At 39.8% G+C, this 18,506-nt stretch overlaps 1 protein-coding gene across 1 annotated transcript; it reads right to left on the minus strand.

Annotated features, from left to right (window-relative positions):
• Nucleotides 1-109: 109 nt before the first annotated feature.
• Nucleotides 110-15,646, minus strand: Esco2 (establishment of sister chromatid cohesion N-acetyltransferase 2). The gene is made up of 11 exons (XM_021182240.3): nt 15,573-15,646; nt 14,364-14,441; nt 12,557-13,346; nt 11,336-11,426; nt 10,129-10,183; nt 8,861-8,987; nt 7,491-7,622; nt 5,844-5,933; nt 5,142-5,282; nt 2,668-2,828; nt 110-1,167 (listed from the first exon to the last, which is right to left on the minus strand). Exons 2-11 carry the CDS (start codon nt 14,426-14,428, stop codon nt 1,035-1,037), a joined length of 1,785 nt encoding a protein of 594 aa, XP_021037899.1. The 5' UTR covers nt 14,429-14,441; nt 15,573-15,646; the 3' UTR covers nt 110-1,034.
• Between the last annotated feature and the right edge of the window lie 2,860 nt (nt 15,647-18,506).

The following is an 18,506-nucleotide window of genomic DNA, read 5'->3' on the forward strand; positions in this document are numbered from 1 at the left end:
TAGTTTCTAACCACCATGGAAGCACCTTGAAGTGCATACATGCACACACACATACACTAGTAACAATTATAATTGATTTCTCACAAGCCACTGAACAATGAAATGCTAGTAGAACTTTTAATAAAACACTTAAAGAGATTTTGTACAGAAAATAGCATTAAAATGCTTGCATAATTATAATTTAAATACTTCCTCACTATTTTTGGAAGTAGTACAGGCAAATTAAAGATGAACCAATTTTACAACAAAATATAATACAAAAAACAAGACAAAAAACCCCCTCTTCCTTTATGTCTCATGCCAAGTATCAGTTAAATGACCTCTAAGAATTAGAACCACCTGAATTTTCTGTTTTACAAATGAGGATCCAAATTCAGAAAATCTGAGTGCATTTAGGTGTACAGAATATTCCATAAGGTCATTATGTTCTTAGGTCCATTAGTCTGATTCATGACTTGAATTACCTACCAGCATTTTCATGTAATAATAATTAAAAAAAAAAAATCAGGTAACAGTGCCAAATAGTCTTACTTAAAATTTATAAGCATGCTTTTGATTAATTTTCTAAGGGATTATGGAATTATTTTATATAAATGGATATGAGATAATTCCTATCTTATTAACACATCAGAAATTGAAAACACTTTTAAGTATTTTCAACTTGACTGCTACAATATGCTTGTAAAGTGGTTGCTACATAAGGAATTCAGGAGTTAGCTCATAGCCGGTGTTTAGAGTCTACTGATGGGAGCACGAGACAACCATGGTCTAAGTGTGTTCATGTATTCCTTATAAAGGAGCCAGCTCAGTTTCTGCAAAAGCCATCTTGCTGTGAAGTTTTTCAAAATTAAGAATTTAGAATGTATACAAAGATTTTTTTCTTTGAATTCCAAACAATTCTTAGCAAATTAACATATAAAGAAAAGAAAACCTAGTATGTACATGTGCAGTCTTAGGGCGTTCACTCTGCTACTAATCAGTTTCTATCTAGCTGAACTTCCCACACAGTACCAGATTTGTGCTTACAATTGGCTTTAGTTATGAAAATTATATACAAGGAAATTTGGGGTGTTGCAGTACTTGGTTGCAAATAATTTGCCATCTGGTGTTGGGTCAGAAAATGCAATTTCATTAGTGCTGAGGAAACAGCCAAACATGAAGCAATTCCTACAGGAAAAAAAAAGGGGGGGAAAAGACCATTTATAAACTAAAATTTTGGATTTCAATCAAACATCAATACAACAATATAAGTAATTAACTAAAACTATTATTTCTGATAACAGAATGCCTTGGGTTTAGAGATGATAATGTCTCATGACATCATCTCAGGTGAGAAACTCAAAGGTCCACAGAGTGAAGGAATGAGAAAACTTAAGAAACATAACCACTATTACAATGTGATCCTGCATTAAAAACAGAAACTAGTGAAAGGTATTTGAAATAAGTGAGGAAAACAAAACCTGGACTACCAGGTAGATAAAGATGATATTGCTACTAAATTTCTTGAACTTGACCATTCTGTGGTTATGTAAGAACATAAATGTTAGAAAAATAAATGGGTATGTGTGTGAGGGGGAGAGATAGAAGAAAGAGAATGGCGCTATAGGCTCATATATTTGAATACTTAGTCCCTAGCTGGCAGAACTATTTGGGAAGAATGAGGAGGTATGGCCTTGGAGGAAGAGTGTCATTAGGGACTAGTTTTGATATTTCAAAAGCCCATGCCATTTCCAGCTAGCTTTCTCTGACTCATGCTTGTGGATGAGATGTGAGCTCTCATAGACTGCTCTAGGACTGTGCCTTCCAGCCTGCTTACTGATGGTTACAGACCCTAACCCCTGGAACCATGAGCCCCCAAATTAAATGCTGGCTTTTGTAAGTTGCCTTAGTCATACTGTTTTGTCACAGTTAATGTCTGTAACTGACATAGCACTGCTCTTGCAGAGGACTAGAGTTTGGTTCCCAGGACTCATATCTGGCTCACAACTACCCGTAACTCCAGCTCCAAATCTGATATTCTCTTTTGACCTTCAAAAAACTGCACCCTCATGGCTTATACTCACACAGACATGAATACAAACTCAGACATAAATAAAAACAGACAAAATGAGGGGGGCATAATGGTACATGTTTGCAGTACTAGCAATTGAAGCAGAAGGATCAGTAGTTCAAGGCCAGCCAAGGCTAATAATGAGACCGGATCTCAATCATGAACTCCATCTTTAAAAAAGTAGGCAAGAAAGATAAGAAAGAAAGGCCGGGTGGTGGTGGCGCACACCTTTAATCTCAGCACTTGGGAGGCAGAGGCAGGTGGATTTCTGGGTTCCAGCCTGGTCTACAAAGTGAATTCCAGGACAGCCAGGGCTACACAGAGAAACCCTGTCTCGAAAGACAGACAGAGAGAGAGAGAGAGAGAGAGGGAGGGAGGAGGAGGATGAAGAAAAAAAAAGGCAAGAGGAAAATAAGGAAGGAAGGAATTACACTTAAGTTTAGCATGGAATGTATATCAAGTATTTCCTTCTAATGTTAACATCTGCCTTAGTCTGACTTTGACAGTATTTATAAAAAAGTATCTTAGTAAAATTCTGTTTTGCTTGTGAGCCAAGGAAGGTTCTGGAAAAGCTAACAAGTCATTGTGCAAGGTCTAAAGCTGTTCTGTCTCCTTACCTGACAGTGTCAACCAGTCGTCTTGCAATGCGCTTCCTTCTTTTCAGTCTGAAGACCCAGATTCTACTTATTCCACAAATTGCAGGTTCTGGTACATCTGAACACCGCCAGGCTCTAGAACATTCTTTAGTGGCACTTGGTTCTGACAGGACACGAAAGGCCTGCAATGACGCACAGACGTGTCTACAGCTGAATACACAGACAAGCTAACTTTTCTTTTAAAAAGCAAACAAAAACCCAAACTTTAAACAAAGCCTGATTATAGTTAATCTATAAAAAATAATGTTCTGTTACTCCTTAAATCATATTTATGCATATGAGTGTTCTTTCTGCATGTACATATGTGCACGCTGTGCTTGATTTCTGCAGAGGTTAGAGAAGGTACTAGATCCCCTACAACTAATGGTCATGAACCCCAGGTTGAAATTAAACTAAAAACCTTCAGCACAAGAAAAGACACAACATGGGGAAAGACAACTTGGGAGAAAATATCTATAGTTTGCATACATCAGAAGGTTAAAGTCTAAAATATACAAGGAACTCAATTGAATAGCAAAAAAATAACCCAAATTTTAAAATGGAACAATGGTCCAGCAAGACGGTTCAATAGGAGAAGTACCTGCTGTACAAAACTGACAACCTAAATTTCCTCCCAGATCTCACAGTGGAAGCAGAGAACCCCACACATGCCACACTCTCATACATCACGTACACAATAATACAATTTTAAACGTGGGACAAGGGCCTGACTACACCTTCTGAAAAAAGGCCTACAAGTGTCTCTCACAGGTGTTTGAAGAAATGGTTATTATGAAAAAGTAAAAAGTCTGGGACAAACTAGGGAACAAAGGGAAACCAAGTGGACAGCTAGAGGGAACAGTCAGTAGTGGAAACAATAACAAAGTTTGAGAAACACACCCAAATTAAAGTAACAAAAACCATGACTCAGTGCACCCACTTCAGGGTATGTTGCCAGAAGAAAATGAGGAAGTTAGGGATATCTATGAGGTTCACTACAGCTTCACACACAAAATCCAGGACACAGAAATAGGTGTCCATCAATGAATGAATGAAGTAAAATAGCTGAGGAAATTCTATTCAACTATAAAATGAAATCTTGTCATCTGGGGCAAATGGATGGACCCATAGTACATGCCAATCAGCCATTACAAAATAGCAGATCTTGCACAATCTAACACATATAGAATCTGAAACTTGTCAATGTTTCATTTAGATACAATAAATTCTACCTAAGGCCTCCTCATGTTTATATGTTTAAATGTATATATGCATGTATAGGGTTATAGTTAAGCTGTAGATAAGCCACACCCTGTGGCACAGACCTGAAACATGTAAAGGAGACTGAGGCAGAAGATCACAACTTCAAGGCCCACAGCATCAACTTCAGAGAATCTTTCAAAATGTACAACCTGATGTTTTAATTTATGGTGACATTATGAGTTAACTAAATCAAGGCAGTTATTTTTATCAAACATATTTTCCTGTGAGGCAAACATTAAAGATGTAATTTCAATATTATTATTCATCCTCTTCTTCCTGCTCCTCCATTATTATTGTTGTTATTTATTATTATTTGGGTTTTTAGACAGGGTTTTCCTGTATAGCCTTGGCTATCCTGGAACTCAGTATGTAACAATGGTAGCCTTGAACTCAGAGATCCATCTGCCTCTGCTTCCCAAGTGCTGGGATCAAACCTTGAACTCTGTGGATACCACCCAACTGGTTCTACTGTTCTTTGGGTTATTTTGTTGTTAGTAAAATTGTTTCTTGGTATTCTTTCACAGCACCAACTCTACTAAGGTATGACCGACAAATGATTAACACATATTTGCTCTTTACTGATAATGCACATAAACTGCTTTTCTCTAACTTTTAATAAGAAAACTGTTTTCTAGAACACTGCTAATTAGTGTCTAAAGTAGATTGTAGTTGGGCATAGAGACACACACCTTTAGTCCCAGATTTGTGAGGCAGAGGCAGGAAGACCTCTGAGCTCCAGGCTAGCCAGAGCTAGAGACACTGCCTTTATAATAAATAAATGTTTTAAGTGAGGAATGAGTAATGATTATTTTGTTAAATACATCTGCTGAGCTGCAATGTAATAACTTAGGTCTACAGATTCTTACATAAAAATCACTACATTTGCTGGGCATGGTGGTGCACGCCTTTAATCCCAGCACTCAGGAAGCAGAGGCAGGTGGATTTCTGAGTTCGAGGCCAGCCTGGTCTACAAAGTGAGTTTCAGGACAGCCAGGGCTATATAGAGAACCCCTGTCTCAAAAAAAAGAAAAAAAAAATCACTACATTTTATACTCCCAGACAGGGAAATGGCTACACAAAAAGACTTATTCTATTTATACTTATATTACAGACAGAATATTAAGTGCAATGTAAATGAATGAATTTAATTATAGCCAAAGACATTTTAATAACGTAAAAGACATACAACACACCTGTTTGATGGGTTCCGCAATTAAACATCCAACTACTCTCTTTTCATCAATAAAGAGGAACGTTTTGGTTTTGTCTGGACACATGGGAACAATCTGCTGGAAACCCAATTCCAGATCCACAAGTTCTTGGACATCTTCTACCTAACAGTGTTAAAAACCAGAAGGTGAATTTCTTTTAAAAAATCATAACAAAAAGCCCGGGCAGTGGTGGCGCACATCTTTAATCCCAGCACTTGGGAGGCAGAGGCAGGCAGATTTCTGAGTTCCAGGACATCCAGGGCTACACAAAACAAATCACAGCAAAAGCTAAATATGTGTGTGTATCCTCACGAAATACAATCACCATCATTTAGCTTTTATCATTTCTATTTTCCAAAATTATATTCCCTGAAACTTATTTCAGAATTGATGCATACACCTGGTACTTCGGGAATGCTTTTAACAGACCTTCTGAATCCTAGCAGAGAGGAGGAGTCAGAGCCCCAGGCAGATTTGCTTTAGCTTTATCTTCCCTGTTAGGGACATTCAACTCAGGAAACAGAAGCAACACCAACAGAGAACAAAGACATCTGACCAGGACTCTGTACAAGCCAGTATGAACACTTAAACCAATGCAACAAGGAAGGCTATTGGCACACCAGGAAAGCAGTTCACATTTCACTGATGCTTCTTGAGAGAAGAGAAAAACAATCCCATACAAACCTTTTTGATGGCATAACTTGGATCACGTGGCAGGACCAACACAATCTTCCCATCCCAAAACTCTGCTACTACCCGTTCTCTTTTCCAGCCCTGCCAAAGCAGGTAAAGGAGAAAACATAGTTAATTCATAAAGAGAACACACAAAATACTTTGGTTCAGAGATGACAGATGGTCAATTAATGAGTGACCAGAAAGGCAAGATGGAGGTTCTGGCCTTGACTACCCATGGTGTAGACCAGTGGTTCTCAACCTGTGGGTCAAGATCCTTTTCACAGAGGTTACAAGACCATCAGAAATATCAGATACTTATTCCGATCTGTAGCAGTAGCAAAATTAGTTAGGAAGCAGCAACAAAAATAACCTCTTGGGAGCTGCTCTGGGGCTGTTGTGTATTCATATGCTAAATTCTTTACTGCATCTCCTTGCACTGGTTTACCAGCTTTTGTTGTGCAAAGTTTGCTCCCCAACTTAAAGTTAAGTGGTTAATAAAGGCCAGTGTTTGAGCAGTGGGGAGAGAAATGCAAGACTTGAGGGTGGAGTGAGGGGTGTGAGGGAAAACAAGAGAAAGAGAGGAAAGGAGAGAGGGAGGAGGCAGCCGCCATGAGCACTTGTCCAGGAGAAACAGCAATAACAAGGGACATACGGCTGGGATATAAGTTAGAATAGCTCCAAACCAGCCAAATTTTGTAAATAAATAACCATGACTTTGTGTCTTTTATATAGCCTAACTGGAATTTATAATTTTTCCTTACAACAATCTTATGGTTGGGGGGGTCACCATACCATGAGGAACTAGCACATAGCTATTCTTTCTGCAGTGAATGGTGCAGAGTACCCACAGCTGTTCAAGGTGCTGAGAACAAGGCGATGAGGAGTGTGTAGCTCTAACAGGACATTTATCCCAATTCCTCTAATGCTCAGAGAACATCACAGAGGAGAAAACATATAGAGCGAGGAAGAAGCTGTGACGATGGAGCTGTGAAGTGCCATCTTCTGGGTATGACACAGCAACTATATTTCTGAACTCATAGCAGTTATAGCCTGCACTGGACCTGAAGAAGACCTGCTAAACTATCTGATGTAGGCGGCTAGGCAGTAAGCTGAGCTCCAAGAAGTGGAAGATTATAAAGAGATTACAAATGGACTGGAGAGAGAGAAAGAAATAAGCCCAGATAATTCTGAGGCTCAAATGCTTTTTCCTTTCATGAATTCTGCATAGGCTTTACTCTAGATCATGTTTGAATGTGAAAGGTCTCCCACAAGGTAATGTATTTGAATACTTGCTCCCCTGCATACTCCCTTACAGCTCTGGAATTCCTATGTAGCCACATCTAGGGAAGCTAGCATTCTTACTCTCTAAATCTTTTCTACAGCCTAGTACAGTTCTTCATGTTATTTGTTTTCTTAAGACAGTGTCTCACTCTTACAGCCCAAACTGACAGACTGGCTTGAAACTCATTATGTACTCAAGACTGAATCTGAACTCACAATCGATCCTTATGACTCAACCTCTCCCTAACTTGCTGGGATCACAGGTGCAAGCAATGAAATATTTATGGATATACAGATCTTTCAACAATTATGGTACAAATGCCTTCTTTCATACCATTATACCGTCAGAATGAACTGAAAGACTTCTTGACTCACCACGTATTTAATTCCTTCCAGAAATCGGTGGTGATGTTGGAGATGTTGTATTTCGTCTTCAGGGTTGGAAGCAGTATAGATCATGCCACAAGATTTACACATAGTTGTCCCAAAATGTTTCTGACCTGCGTCCTACAATTGAAAAACAAGCAAGCAAGCAAGCAAACAAAAATCATAAATCCAAAGAACTGGGTGAGTAATAGACCTTCTTTAGGAAGGGCTCACACAAGAGACCAAGAAACAGAAGAGACCTCATTTTAAACAGGGATAACATTCTCTATTAATCATAGTGCCTTAAGTCATCTGGAGTGTTAAATTCTATAGCTCTATGAATCCCATTCTCATAAAACATTGTTTTCAATGTCATTGAAAATACTAGATTCTGAACTATTATTTAAGACAGTGATTGGCAGTTTTTCTGCAAAAAGATGGAAGTAAAGACCATGTGTGACCCACCACTGCGGCATCTGAATGCTTGGCACAAGTGGGCAGGCTGCTTGTGGGGATTAAGGAGGTACAGCTCCCCTGGAGGAAGTCCATCACGGGGGTAGGGGTGGGGGTGGGGGGGGTGTGCGGGCGGCAGCCTTTGAAAGCTTAGACTACTCTTGCTGTTGCCTCTGCTTCCTGTGGGAGGCTAAAATGTGACCAGGTGACTTTCCACTCTGGCTGCCCATTCATTCATTGTGTTTTCCTTATCATTATGCCTTCCCTTGGAACCAGAAGCCAAAGTAAACTTTCTTCTACAAGTCATGGTAGTTTATGTACCAAGCAAAAGTTAATTAATATAGTTATATACTCCTCTCTTTCTTTCACAACTTCTGAAAGCCTGGCCTGGAGGGACAGGCTTATAATTACAGCTGCCTCAGAGGCAGAGGTAGGAAGATTTAGAGTTCAGGGCTAGCTTGGGCAACTTAGTAAGATTCTTTCTCAAAATAAAAAGCCTCTGGGGATGCAATGTAGCTTAGTGGCAAAGTCTATGCATGCATGAATGAGGCCATCAGGCTCAATTCTTAGAACCATAAACAAAACCACATAAAAAAACGGTAACTACGCTTTTCAACTCACAGATTATAGAACTGAGTCCACTCCACAGCCATAGCTTGCTAAACTTAGTTGTAATTTAATGTTGCTATTTCCACTGCATCTTTTGTTGATCAAGAATTTTCTTACCTAGAAACAAGCCATTCATAGCATCCTACTCAAATACTAGCACTGCCCAACTATGAGCTCCAAAGTACTGGCTAGCTTTAAATGGTACCTCAACAAAACTGGCCATTACAAACTTGGAAATCCACAACCCGAGATAACCACTGTGAAAGGCTGACTGCACGTGCCATGCATGGAAAGACCTTTGCTCTAAATTGACTCACAATGACGAGCTGGTCTTTTCCTCCTTTACTTGTATCTCTGGAATGAATATTTTTCTGTACATTTGTCTGTTTCAAGAAGTTAGTACATGCAGTGGATCCCACAGAAGACTGTTCTTCAGGTGGAGACCTTAAAAGAGAAAAGTAAGTATGAACAGTTAGAAAGCCCAGGTCCAGAAGTAATCGCCTACGCAAAGGAACACAATGAGTAAATTCAGTGCCAAAACTCAAATCCAGAGCTGACTGACAGCCAAAGAACTTTCCTCTGTAGTATTAGAGACACATAGAGAGAATTGCTTTAGAAGCTAACTGCACTTTAAAAATGGACTTTTCTTTCTCTGTCAGATCTTAGGAGAGTATCTACCCACTCAAGTATACAGAAATTCCTAGGCAGATGCTAATGTTACAACCCAGGAACCATAGTCACCAGCATAATAGGATTCAGCAACATTTTGCTTGGGCACTTGAGTGAGAAATCCTGACTCAAAGTAGAGTGGCAGCTCCATAGGAATATTACACACACACACACACACACACAGGACTAGGCCAAAAATTTCTTTTCTGAATACCTACACATTCAACAATAAATGGTGAAGAAGAAAAAAAAAATCAATGTTTTTTTTGAGCAAGATGTTCAGACAATACAAAACTTAGACCTTCTACTTGTCATGTTCTCTCCCTTCACACACCACCTCCCCATCACAGTATTTAGCCATGACTTAACAGCACTTAACTATTATTGCTTACTTCTCTGCCACAATTTCTCCCATCTGTAAAATGTAAGTTACTAGTACCTATATCATGACTATAAATGTTCATTAAAATTTAGTTATTGTTAACATAGTGTCATCTAGGGGAGGAAATATAACCCAATGGGTTTTTGATTCAATCGTGAATTCTATTCTTGGCCTAGGCACTGAGGACCTGTGCAATGGTGGCTAAATTTCTGTTTCCTCAGATGAGAGGATTACAATTATAACAATACTAATCGTGTTTACCTTCTAGATTGTCTGAGGATCTTTAAGTGAAATAATAAACTAATTACTACAAGCTAGGTACTATATAATAATGTAACGATTATTTTACTCAAGTTCACAAAAATCTATTCCATCTGTAATAAAAAAAAAACTGATCTCATCTTCTATTCTCAGTATTATTATTTCCCCTTGATGGTAAAGAAAAAAAAAAGTGACGTAGCATTATATGAGAGAAAGAAAAAGAAACCTATAAAATAAATAAAATTAGGACATTAAAGCAAAAAGAATTCCTACCTTTTTGTGTTCACTGAAGAAACATTGAAGATGGGATAGACAGACTCTGAGGAAACTGTTAGGGGGAAAAGCAGCAGAACATTGCATTACCGAATAGAATCTCAGGTCTGACTCAGTAAGACTCTAAAGGTTATTAAGAACAAAAAATTTACGCTGCCTGACTTAAGACCACAATTAAGACAGGACAAATGGTCAGGCAGTGGTGGTGCACGCCTTTGATCCTCGGGAAGCAGAGGCAGGCAGATTACTGAGTTCTAGGACAGCCTGGTCTACAGAGTGAGTTCCAAAACAGCAAGGGCTATACAGAGAAACCCTGTCTAGAAAAACCACCACCAACAAAAAGGAGTCAAGTGAGAAATTGCTAGAGCAAGGGAAATACCGAACGAGACACTAGCATAAGAAACTAAGACAGTGCTCAAAATACAAAGATGAGACCTGCCAAGGAGAATTAAGCTGAAAACAACACTCATGATCAAAACAGAATAATTTCAGCAATAAAAATATATTAGATTTAAATGCAAAAAAAAAAATAAGCATTCACTTATCCACAGTGACACATATCCATGAGCTCATTGGTTTATTTAAGTGAAGGAATAAGAGATAAATGTAAGAGGGTCTAACTCCCTAGAGAGCGTAGTAGAGTCGATGAGTAGATGTCTTAGCAGACAAACCTCCTGAGGTGGAGACCTGATCCCAAGTTCAACCCATGGAATAAAAACAAAACAAACAAACAAACAAAAAATCAAGATGCAGAGTTTGGTGTGTGGAATCCTAGTACTCCTATGGAGTTAGAGAGAGGAGAATCATCAGATACCACAAGCTAGTTAGTTAGAATACAGAAAACACAAACAAGAGACCCTGACTAAACATGGTGGAAACAAGAGAAGCCACTCTAGAAAGCTATCCTCTGACCGCCACACATGCACCACACCGTAAGTGAGCTTAGGAAAATAGAAATAGCCAGAGATTACCTAAGGATAAACGTTTCCTTTGTCTGAAGCTTTAACCTAAAAGCCCCTTTCCTGCTTTTCAAAACATACTGCATAGACAGCAGCAGTTTCCCAGAGATAAACAGATATTAGTGAAAAGCACAGTAATTTTTAAGAAGGCCCGGAAAATATTAGTATATATAAAATCTCATATTGATATGCACAATGAAGCACGGTTACAAGTTGCTAGGCTGGTTAATGCAAACTTTCTTACTCACTTGTCTTGTTCTCATCAAGTGAATTCTCTGAAGGAAAATCATGTTTATCAAGGTTACATTCCTTTGAAGAAACTACTGCACCTGAGGGATTCTAACAATAATAAACAGGTTAACAGAAATATAGAAAATCCCTTATCCTTAGTTGTACTGTCTTCAAGTGAACAAATCTCAACAAACACATGTGTACTACTTCATAGCATGACTCAAGTTTTCAATCTACTTTTTTGGAAATTTCCTCTGCATTCATTGAATGTGGTTCATCTTTTAAACATCAGAGAACAGAAATAGAGACTGCAATACTTAGAAAAATGCATGCTTCAAAAGTTGGAGAGATAGATAGCACAGTGGTTAATAGAGCTCTGGCTGCAATTCTAGCCAGGTTCTGTTCTCAGCACCTACTTAATGGTTTAACTGTCTGTAGCTCCAGTTCCAGGGAATCTGGTTCCCGCTTTTGGCCTGAGGGCACATATACACATGTGCACATACTTATTGAAACACTCATACACATTAAAGCTAATAATAACTCTTTACAAAAGGTATGCTTCCAGATGAAGATGTTGTAAAGAAAATTGTATACCATTCTTTTCATTATAATAAAACTAACTTGTAAAAGTTAGTGGAAATGGAAAAAAATTAACTTTCTCTTAATCTAGTAAGGTAAACAAATTCTCATCATGAACTCAAGACTGGTAGTTTAGGTTGGTAAGGTTTTTGCTGTGCAGAATGAGGACCCAAGTTGGACCCCAGCATCAGTTTGTGCTTGTAATCCCTGGGCCAGGGTAGAAAAGACAGGCAGCATAGTTGGATCCTGGGCTAATGAAGAGCCCCTGTCTCAAAAAAATCCAAGGTAGATAGATAGTACCTGATAAACACTTGCCACTGTACACACACAGAAAAGTAACAACATCCTGAAAGTCATTATGAAGGAGTTTTGTCCATAGCAGTTCCTATTTTTCAATAGTAGCAGAGAAACTACAAAAGCAAAGTAGAAAACTTCCTGCTAACATTTCAGAATATACTACCTAAAGCCAAAGGAGAGACCACAGGTTTTTTTTCTACCCATCTTCAACTTTATATTTTCTGTTTTTATAAAAGTGGCTCTCCAAACTGTAAAGAATATCAAATTTCATTCACTTATGTGATCTACATAATTATACACATAATCTATATCTAAGCATTATTAAATCGCCAGCTGTTCTTAAATGATACATTTAGCTATACCTTTCTCAGTTTCTCTTTATTTTTACTTCTTGCATCCTGTAGCTCAACACTGGATTTCTCATCCACTAACAAGGACTTTGGTTTTTGCTTTGCCTCTGGAGCACCTTCAGTGACTTCTGGTAAATTTTTCTGCAAAAGTAATGGCTTATCTTCCAGAGGTAACTTTTTAAGAGAGTTTCTTTTCCTAACGAAAAATGCTGCTCCGCCTTGGAGTGTAACTTGAGGCTTTATTTTTTGGCTTAGAACCCGAGGAGGAGAATTTGGATAATTTTTTGCTGGAAAACAACTGTTCTCTTGGTCCACAACTGGCTTATAGATCACTTGATTTGGCTTGGAATTTTTCAGGTTTCTTGATTTAGACTTGATGTGCTTATAATTTGGTTGATATTTGGCAGTTAAACTCTTCTGTTTTTTTTTATTCTTCTTGGTACAGACTGGTTTTCTCTGAATATTTTCTGTCACACTGGGAAAAGGTTTATCTCCATTTTTAGTTGCTAGACAAATAGATCTACACTCTCTTATCAACTTCCTCTCCAGTGGATTGAGGTAGTTCTTCTCTTTACTGTAGAAAGATACAGGAGACACAGCTAGTTTAAATAATGAGCTGTGGTTTGCAAATGAAAACCTACTATTTTCAGTTGTTTTGAGTGGACTTGATGGGAAATGGAGTTGGTGGGAGCAAGACTTGTCTTCCCTTTGAACACTGCTTTGATAATTATGTTTCTTATTAGGTGATGGAAATAGATTTTCAGCACATCTTAATTTGCTTGATGAAATATCTGTTAATAGGCTACAAAATGAAAAGAAAGTCCATTGGTAAGTTTGTGGTTCTTTTTCAAAATTTATTTAGATCCACTAGTAAACTTCTCCCTACTAGTCATAAAAAATTAACACATCCCTCTCCATTGTTTGACACATTATTTGTTAGTTTAACAGGATCCTCAAATTCTGCCTTTATTAAATCATTTAAATATATATCCATAAGCTGGGCAAGGTAGCATACACCTTTAACCCCAGCACTCTGGAGGCAGAGGAAATAGGATGACCTCTGTGAGTTGGAGGCCAGCATGATCTATATGGAGTTCAGGACAACCAAGATTACATAGAGTGTCCCTGACTCAAAAACAAACAGATAGTGCTGGGCGTGGTGGTACACGCCTTTAATCCCAGCACTTGGGAGGCAGAGGCAGGTAGATTTCTGAGTTCAAGACCAGCCTGGTCTACAGAGTGAGTTCCTGGACAGCCACGGAGAAACAAAACGAAAAAACAAACAAAAAAACCAGATAACATTCACAAAAGCAAACAGTGTTTACAAAGAAACTTTGATATACAAATAAGTATTTCAAAATCAATTTCTCTGTCTAGGCTATATAAAAATTATCCCACACTAGGTCTGGGCCTCGTGGCAAAGGCAGGAAGATCTCAATTAGCTTGAGGCCAACCAGGTATAAATAATTAAGACTGTTTCAAATAAACAAATCACTAAAGTGCTGGAGGGATGATGGCTCAGCTGTTAAAAAGCACTGGCTGCTCTTCCAGAGGACCCAAGTCTAATTCTCTGCACATGGTCCCGCACAGTCTGTAACTTCAGTCCATGGGCATTGCACATAGGTGGTACACAGACATAAATGCAGACAAAACACCAACATGCATCAAATAGCTTTTTAAAAAAGATGTACAAATTATTCTCCATGTATTTTTCCCGATTAGCCACTAAAACACCCTATGATAAATTTTCTGTAATAGACACTGGCAAGACTGGATTTTTCATGTTAAAAAGAGTTCATACATACAGGTTAAGACTTACTTATCATCATTATCAGCATTCAGTGTATATCGCTTCCTCTTTCTTGGAGTACAAGTTGCCATCATCTTAGTTAAATTCCTAAAGGCAGCAAATATGTCAGTTATAATAAAGTCACCAAGAGGATAGAAAACGCACCATGTCAAAATTGTTTATAAATCTTGATTCTAAATAAGTGACTGCAAATAAATACCCAAGGGAAAATTGATTTTTGAGATAGTGCTTCACATAGCAGAGCTTAGCCTCAAATTCAAACTCATTCACTCTGTCGCCAAGGATAAACTTGAACTCTTGAGCTTTCCAGGACTGGAATCACAAGCTAAGTCACCAGGCCTGGTTCCAAGAAACAGATTAAGAAAAACAACAACGAACCAACCACAGAAAACCAAACAAAACCTAGTCAGGTGTGAGGGTGCTAATGGGAGGCATAGGCAAAGGGACCCTGAGTTTGAGGTAAGCCTGGGGTACAGGGGTCTCAAAAAAAAAAAAAAAAAAAAGCAAAGCAGTAAACTATGGATTAGAGAAGTAAACAGTGATAAAAGGGAAGGAGGGTGGGTTGGGGAAATACTGCGCTACAGTAGAGGAGTGATGAAAGGTGATTCTACTAACGAGGCCAGGTGGAACCCTAATTGGGGTACACTTCCCTTTAATTAAACCAGTCACATCAAGTTTTGGCACTCCTGGTGCCAAACTTCTTTGGCACTGCCCTCCTTCCACACTGCCCGCTGATGGATGCTCTTGTCCCCCAGCGTCCCTCGAACGCTATGGCTCCTCCATATTCCACTTAGCACACTTTCTGACTGACCAGCCAGCCATCTTCACAGCCTGCACGTTCAGGGAAGGCAGAGATTGCTCACACCCTTCCTGGAGGTCTGAGCGAGGTAATAAGGGTGGGACAAGTCCTCGCCACGGGTCCCGGCGGGGCTCCCTCACCTCACTAGGCAGCTTGCTAAAGAGATACAGCAGGCAAGCCGCGTCCCTTAGGGAGATAATTCTAGAATGTTCTTTCCTTCCTTTCCCCTTCCTTCGGAAAGGGTATGTCAGTCCCACAGAACTCCACAAGCGCGACCTCTAAGCCAACCCGAGCGTCTACGGGGCAACAGGGAAGACCTCTCCTTGCCTGCGTGAGAGAGACGCTGGCACTCAGAGCGGGCGCCCCGCGGGAGGAGCAGGCAGCGGGCCACGTTCAAGGCCCTTGCCCCTTGACGTTACCTTCGTTCCTCAGTCTCCTTCTGGACCGGCGTCCACGCCTGCGGGGGGACCGCACGGAAAGACCCCTCTGCACCTCAGCAAGCGTACGACCCTGCTCACAGGAACCCGGCGCTCTGCCAGTGTGTTCAAATTCACGCGCGCTACTTGAGACCAACGCTGCTGCGTTCTGATTCGTCGCTGCTCAGGCGCTTCCTAGAGCCTGCGCCGCGATTGGCTTCTCGCTAGTCCTTGCCCCGCCCTCCGGCGAGGAGGTCTCGGAGATTCTCCCGCCCTTGAGAGGCAAGCTGGTCAGGGGGAGGGAATTGGGGGGAGGAGTGGGGGAAGAAGGAAGCCACACCTCCTGAAATCCTGCAACAACTTCAGGCTTCAGACTGACGCCCCGTAACAGTGCATTCTGGGAATTGTAGTTTATGGCTCAGCTGAATTGGAAGTTAAATTCTGAGGCAGTTTGGTGCAAACAGCTAACGAAAAGTGACATCTCCAAGACACTGGAGGCTCTTATTTTTCATATTTGAAGCCCTATTGTTGGTTTTGCGTTTTAGAAAAAAAAAAACAGTGAAATTTTCAGTTTCCATTTTACTATTTTATTCAAATTATGGTGTGAATGTTCGCTAAATTCGGTTACTTTATATATTTTTAAAGGTTTTATTTATTATTTTGACTATGTGCATGCCTGCGGGTGAGTATGTGTATGTGAATGGAGATACCAGCATAGGTCAGAGGAGTTGAATTCCCTGGATCAAGTTTAGACAGTTTTAGGTCACCAACTGTGGATACAAGGAATTGAACTCAGGTCCTCTGCAAGAGTAGTCTGTGTTCTTAATAGCTGAGCCCAATCTCTTGAGCTGGATCCTTTACATGTTTTATTTCACGTACTCCTTACACAACCTATGAAGTTTGTATTATCATTCCTCATTTACAGAAAATGAAAACGAAGGCCTGAACACAATCACTATTTACAGGGAAGGCCTGTGACACTCCAACTCCAATCAAGTATCTTTTGGCAAGCAGAAATGTTCTTAAAACACTCACAGGCTTTTAAGGAGTTATTAGTGTCTAGTAGTCTCAGACACATGTCTAGTTCCAAATAAGTTTAAGCGATGGATGCCCTTCTTCATAGAACAAAGCTGGCTGGAATGAATTGACCAATGGCTAACATATTATTGGCTATTTGCACGAATCATGAATGAGTCAGCTACTCTGTTACTAGCTAGAATAAAGGTTTCTACTAGGCAATGGTAGAACAGTATGTTTTGTTGAGGGAGATGTCTTTGAATCAGAGGCCTCACTACTTCAAACTCTGCTACAACTCTGTCTCCTGCTGTAATAGGGCCCAGACCTTAACAGAACTGACTCCATGATGAAAGTGTCATTCAAGCTATAAAACTCAGCACATAGACAGCACCACCTGTCAAAATGAAAACAAAGACCTAATCCATCAGAGTCCATAGTTCTGGGAAAGCCTCTAAATGCACTAACCTTGCTTTCTGACTTCTGTAGTTCTTGTTAACTGAGGAATGTCAACCCAGAACATGTTTTTTTGTGGGCTTAAAAGCTCACCCTGAGGAAAGACTGAAAAAATGTTGCACTGGGATCCCAAACACCCAGTGTAGTATCTGGCCAACTAAAAAAGACTTTCTATTGGTTTAAACCCATGTTGGAGCAGTCTTCTCTGGTGGATAGTCTGCAACATTGACCAGCACCAGGAAACCCAGAATGACAGTGGGTTTTATAAAGTGAAAGAACTAGAATAGGGGAAACTTCTTAGTGGGAGACTCTGGCTAGTTTCTTCTTTTGAGAGAGTTAAAGCCAAAGAGAGGACATTTTTATCATGCAGGTTCTACTTGCCTAGAATTTCCTGCTCTGTGAAAGACTGGGCTCTCCAGGGACGGTAAAACCCCTTTTCTGTAGCCCTTTTGTGTGGTCTGACTTTTGGAGCTTGTTGGAGGGATACAGCCTGAGAAACGGACTCTCATATATATATTTTTTTTATCAGAAATAAGAAAAACTACCAAGTCAAACCTAGATGCTGTGGAAGCATTTTGTAAATTTATAGCAAGAGGTTCTGAACTTCAGAAGTTTGGTATTTGTTCAGTCTTGTAGGTAGTAAGGAGCAGACATTAGATTTAAAGGAACAAAAAATAGCCCTACTCCGAATCCCAAAAAAGGAAAGTGAGTGCCTCTGGGTAGTAACAGTAATAATTCATTTGAGAACCTTCTGTCCTCGATGCAATTTAGTTTATTGTGACTGGGCAAGACAGTGCAGCATTTCTTCCATCTTGTATTCTTGCTGAGGCCATCTCAGGTTTAGAAAGGGTTTGATGAAAATTACCTAACTCTATTCTGACTAGTTTGGTCAAGTCAACAAACAAACAAAAAACACAACAAAACCCTCACCTATGTCAAGTAGTGGGAGAATGAGTTTATTTAAAAATTGGTTCTTGGGGCTGGTTAGATGGCTCAGTGGGTAAGAGCACTGACTCCTCTTCCGAAGGCCTGGAGTTCAAAACCCAGCAACCACATCGTGGCTCACTACCGTCCATAATGAGATCTGATGTCCTCTTCTGGTATGTCTAAAGACAGCTACAGTGTACTTATGTATAATAATAAATAAATCTTTAAAAAAAATTTGGTTCTTACTGAGTGCCTCCTGAGGAAATGGGTTACAGGGACCCTTAACCATGCATGAAAAAGGCAGTTTCTGCACGCATGGAACCCATATTGGGTTGAGTGGGAAGACATAAAAAGCTATGACCAACTCTCGTGTCCACTTAGTAGAGCCTCTGAAAATAAAGTCTGCCCTTAGTATTTTTTCTTTATGACTTCAAACAAGATGTATTTCCCCAGCTAATTTCTTTCAACCAGACGCTTGAGCGGAATCCTCAAAATCCCCGGGACACCTGCCCTTCCGCCAACACCCCTCCCTTCGCCAGG

The sequence above is a fragment of the Mus caroli genome, unplaced genomic scaffold, assembly GCF_978045245.1.
Source record: "Mus caroli unplaced genomic scaffold, Mus_caroli_1 scaffold_12, whole genome shotgun sequence".
NCBI classification, from domain to species: Eukaryota; Metazoa; Chordata; class Mammalia; order Rodentia; family Muridae; genus Mus; species Mus caroli.

Bases quoted from the DNA above. Each gene is read 5' to 3' on its own strand.
- Esco2 (XM_021182240.3), bottom strand. From the start codon at position 14,428: ATGATGGCAACTTGTACTCCAAGAAAGAGGAAGCGATATACACTGAAT. The intron at 10,184-11,335 runs GTGAGTAAGAAA...TCCCCCTAACAG, and splicing joins ACTTGATGAGAACAAGACAA to TTTCCTCAGAGTCTGTCTAT. The intron at 1,168-2,667 runs GTAAGGAGACAG...TTTTTCCTGTAG, and splicing joins CGACTGGTTGACACTGTCAG to GAATTGCTTCATGTTTGGCT.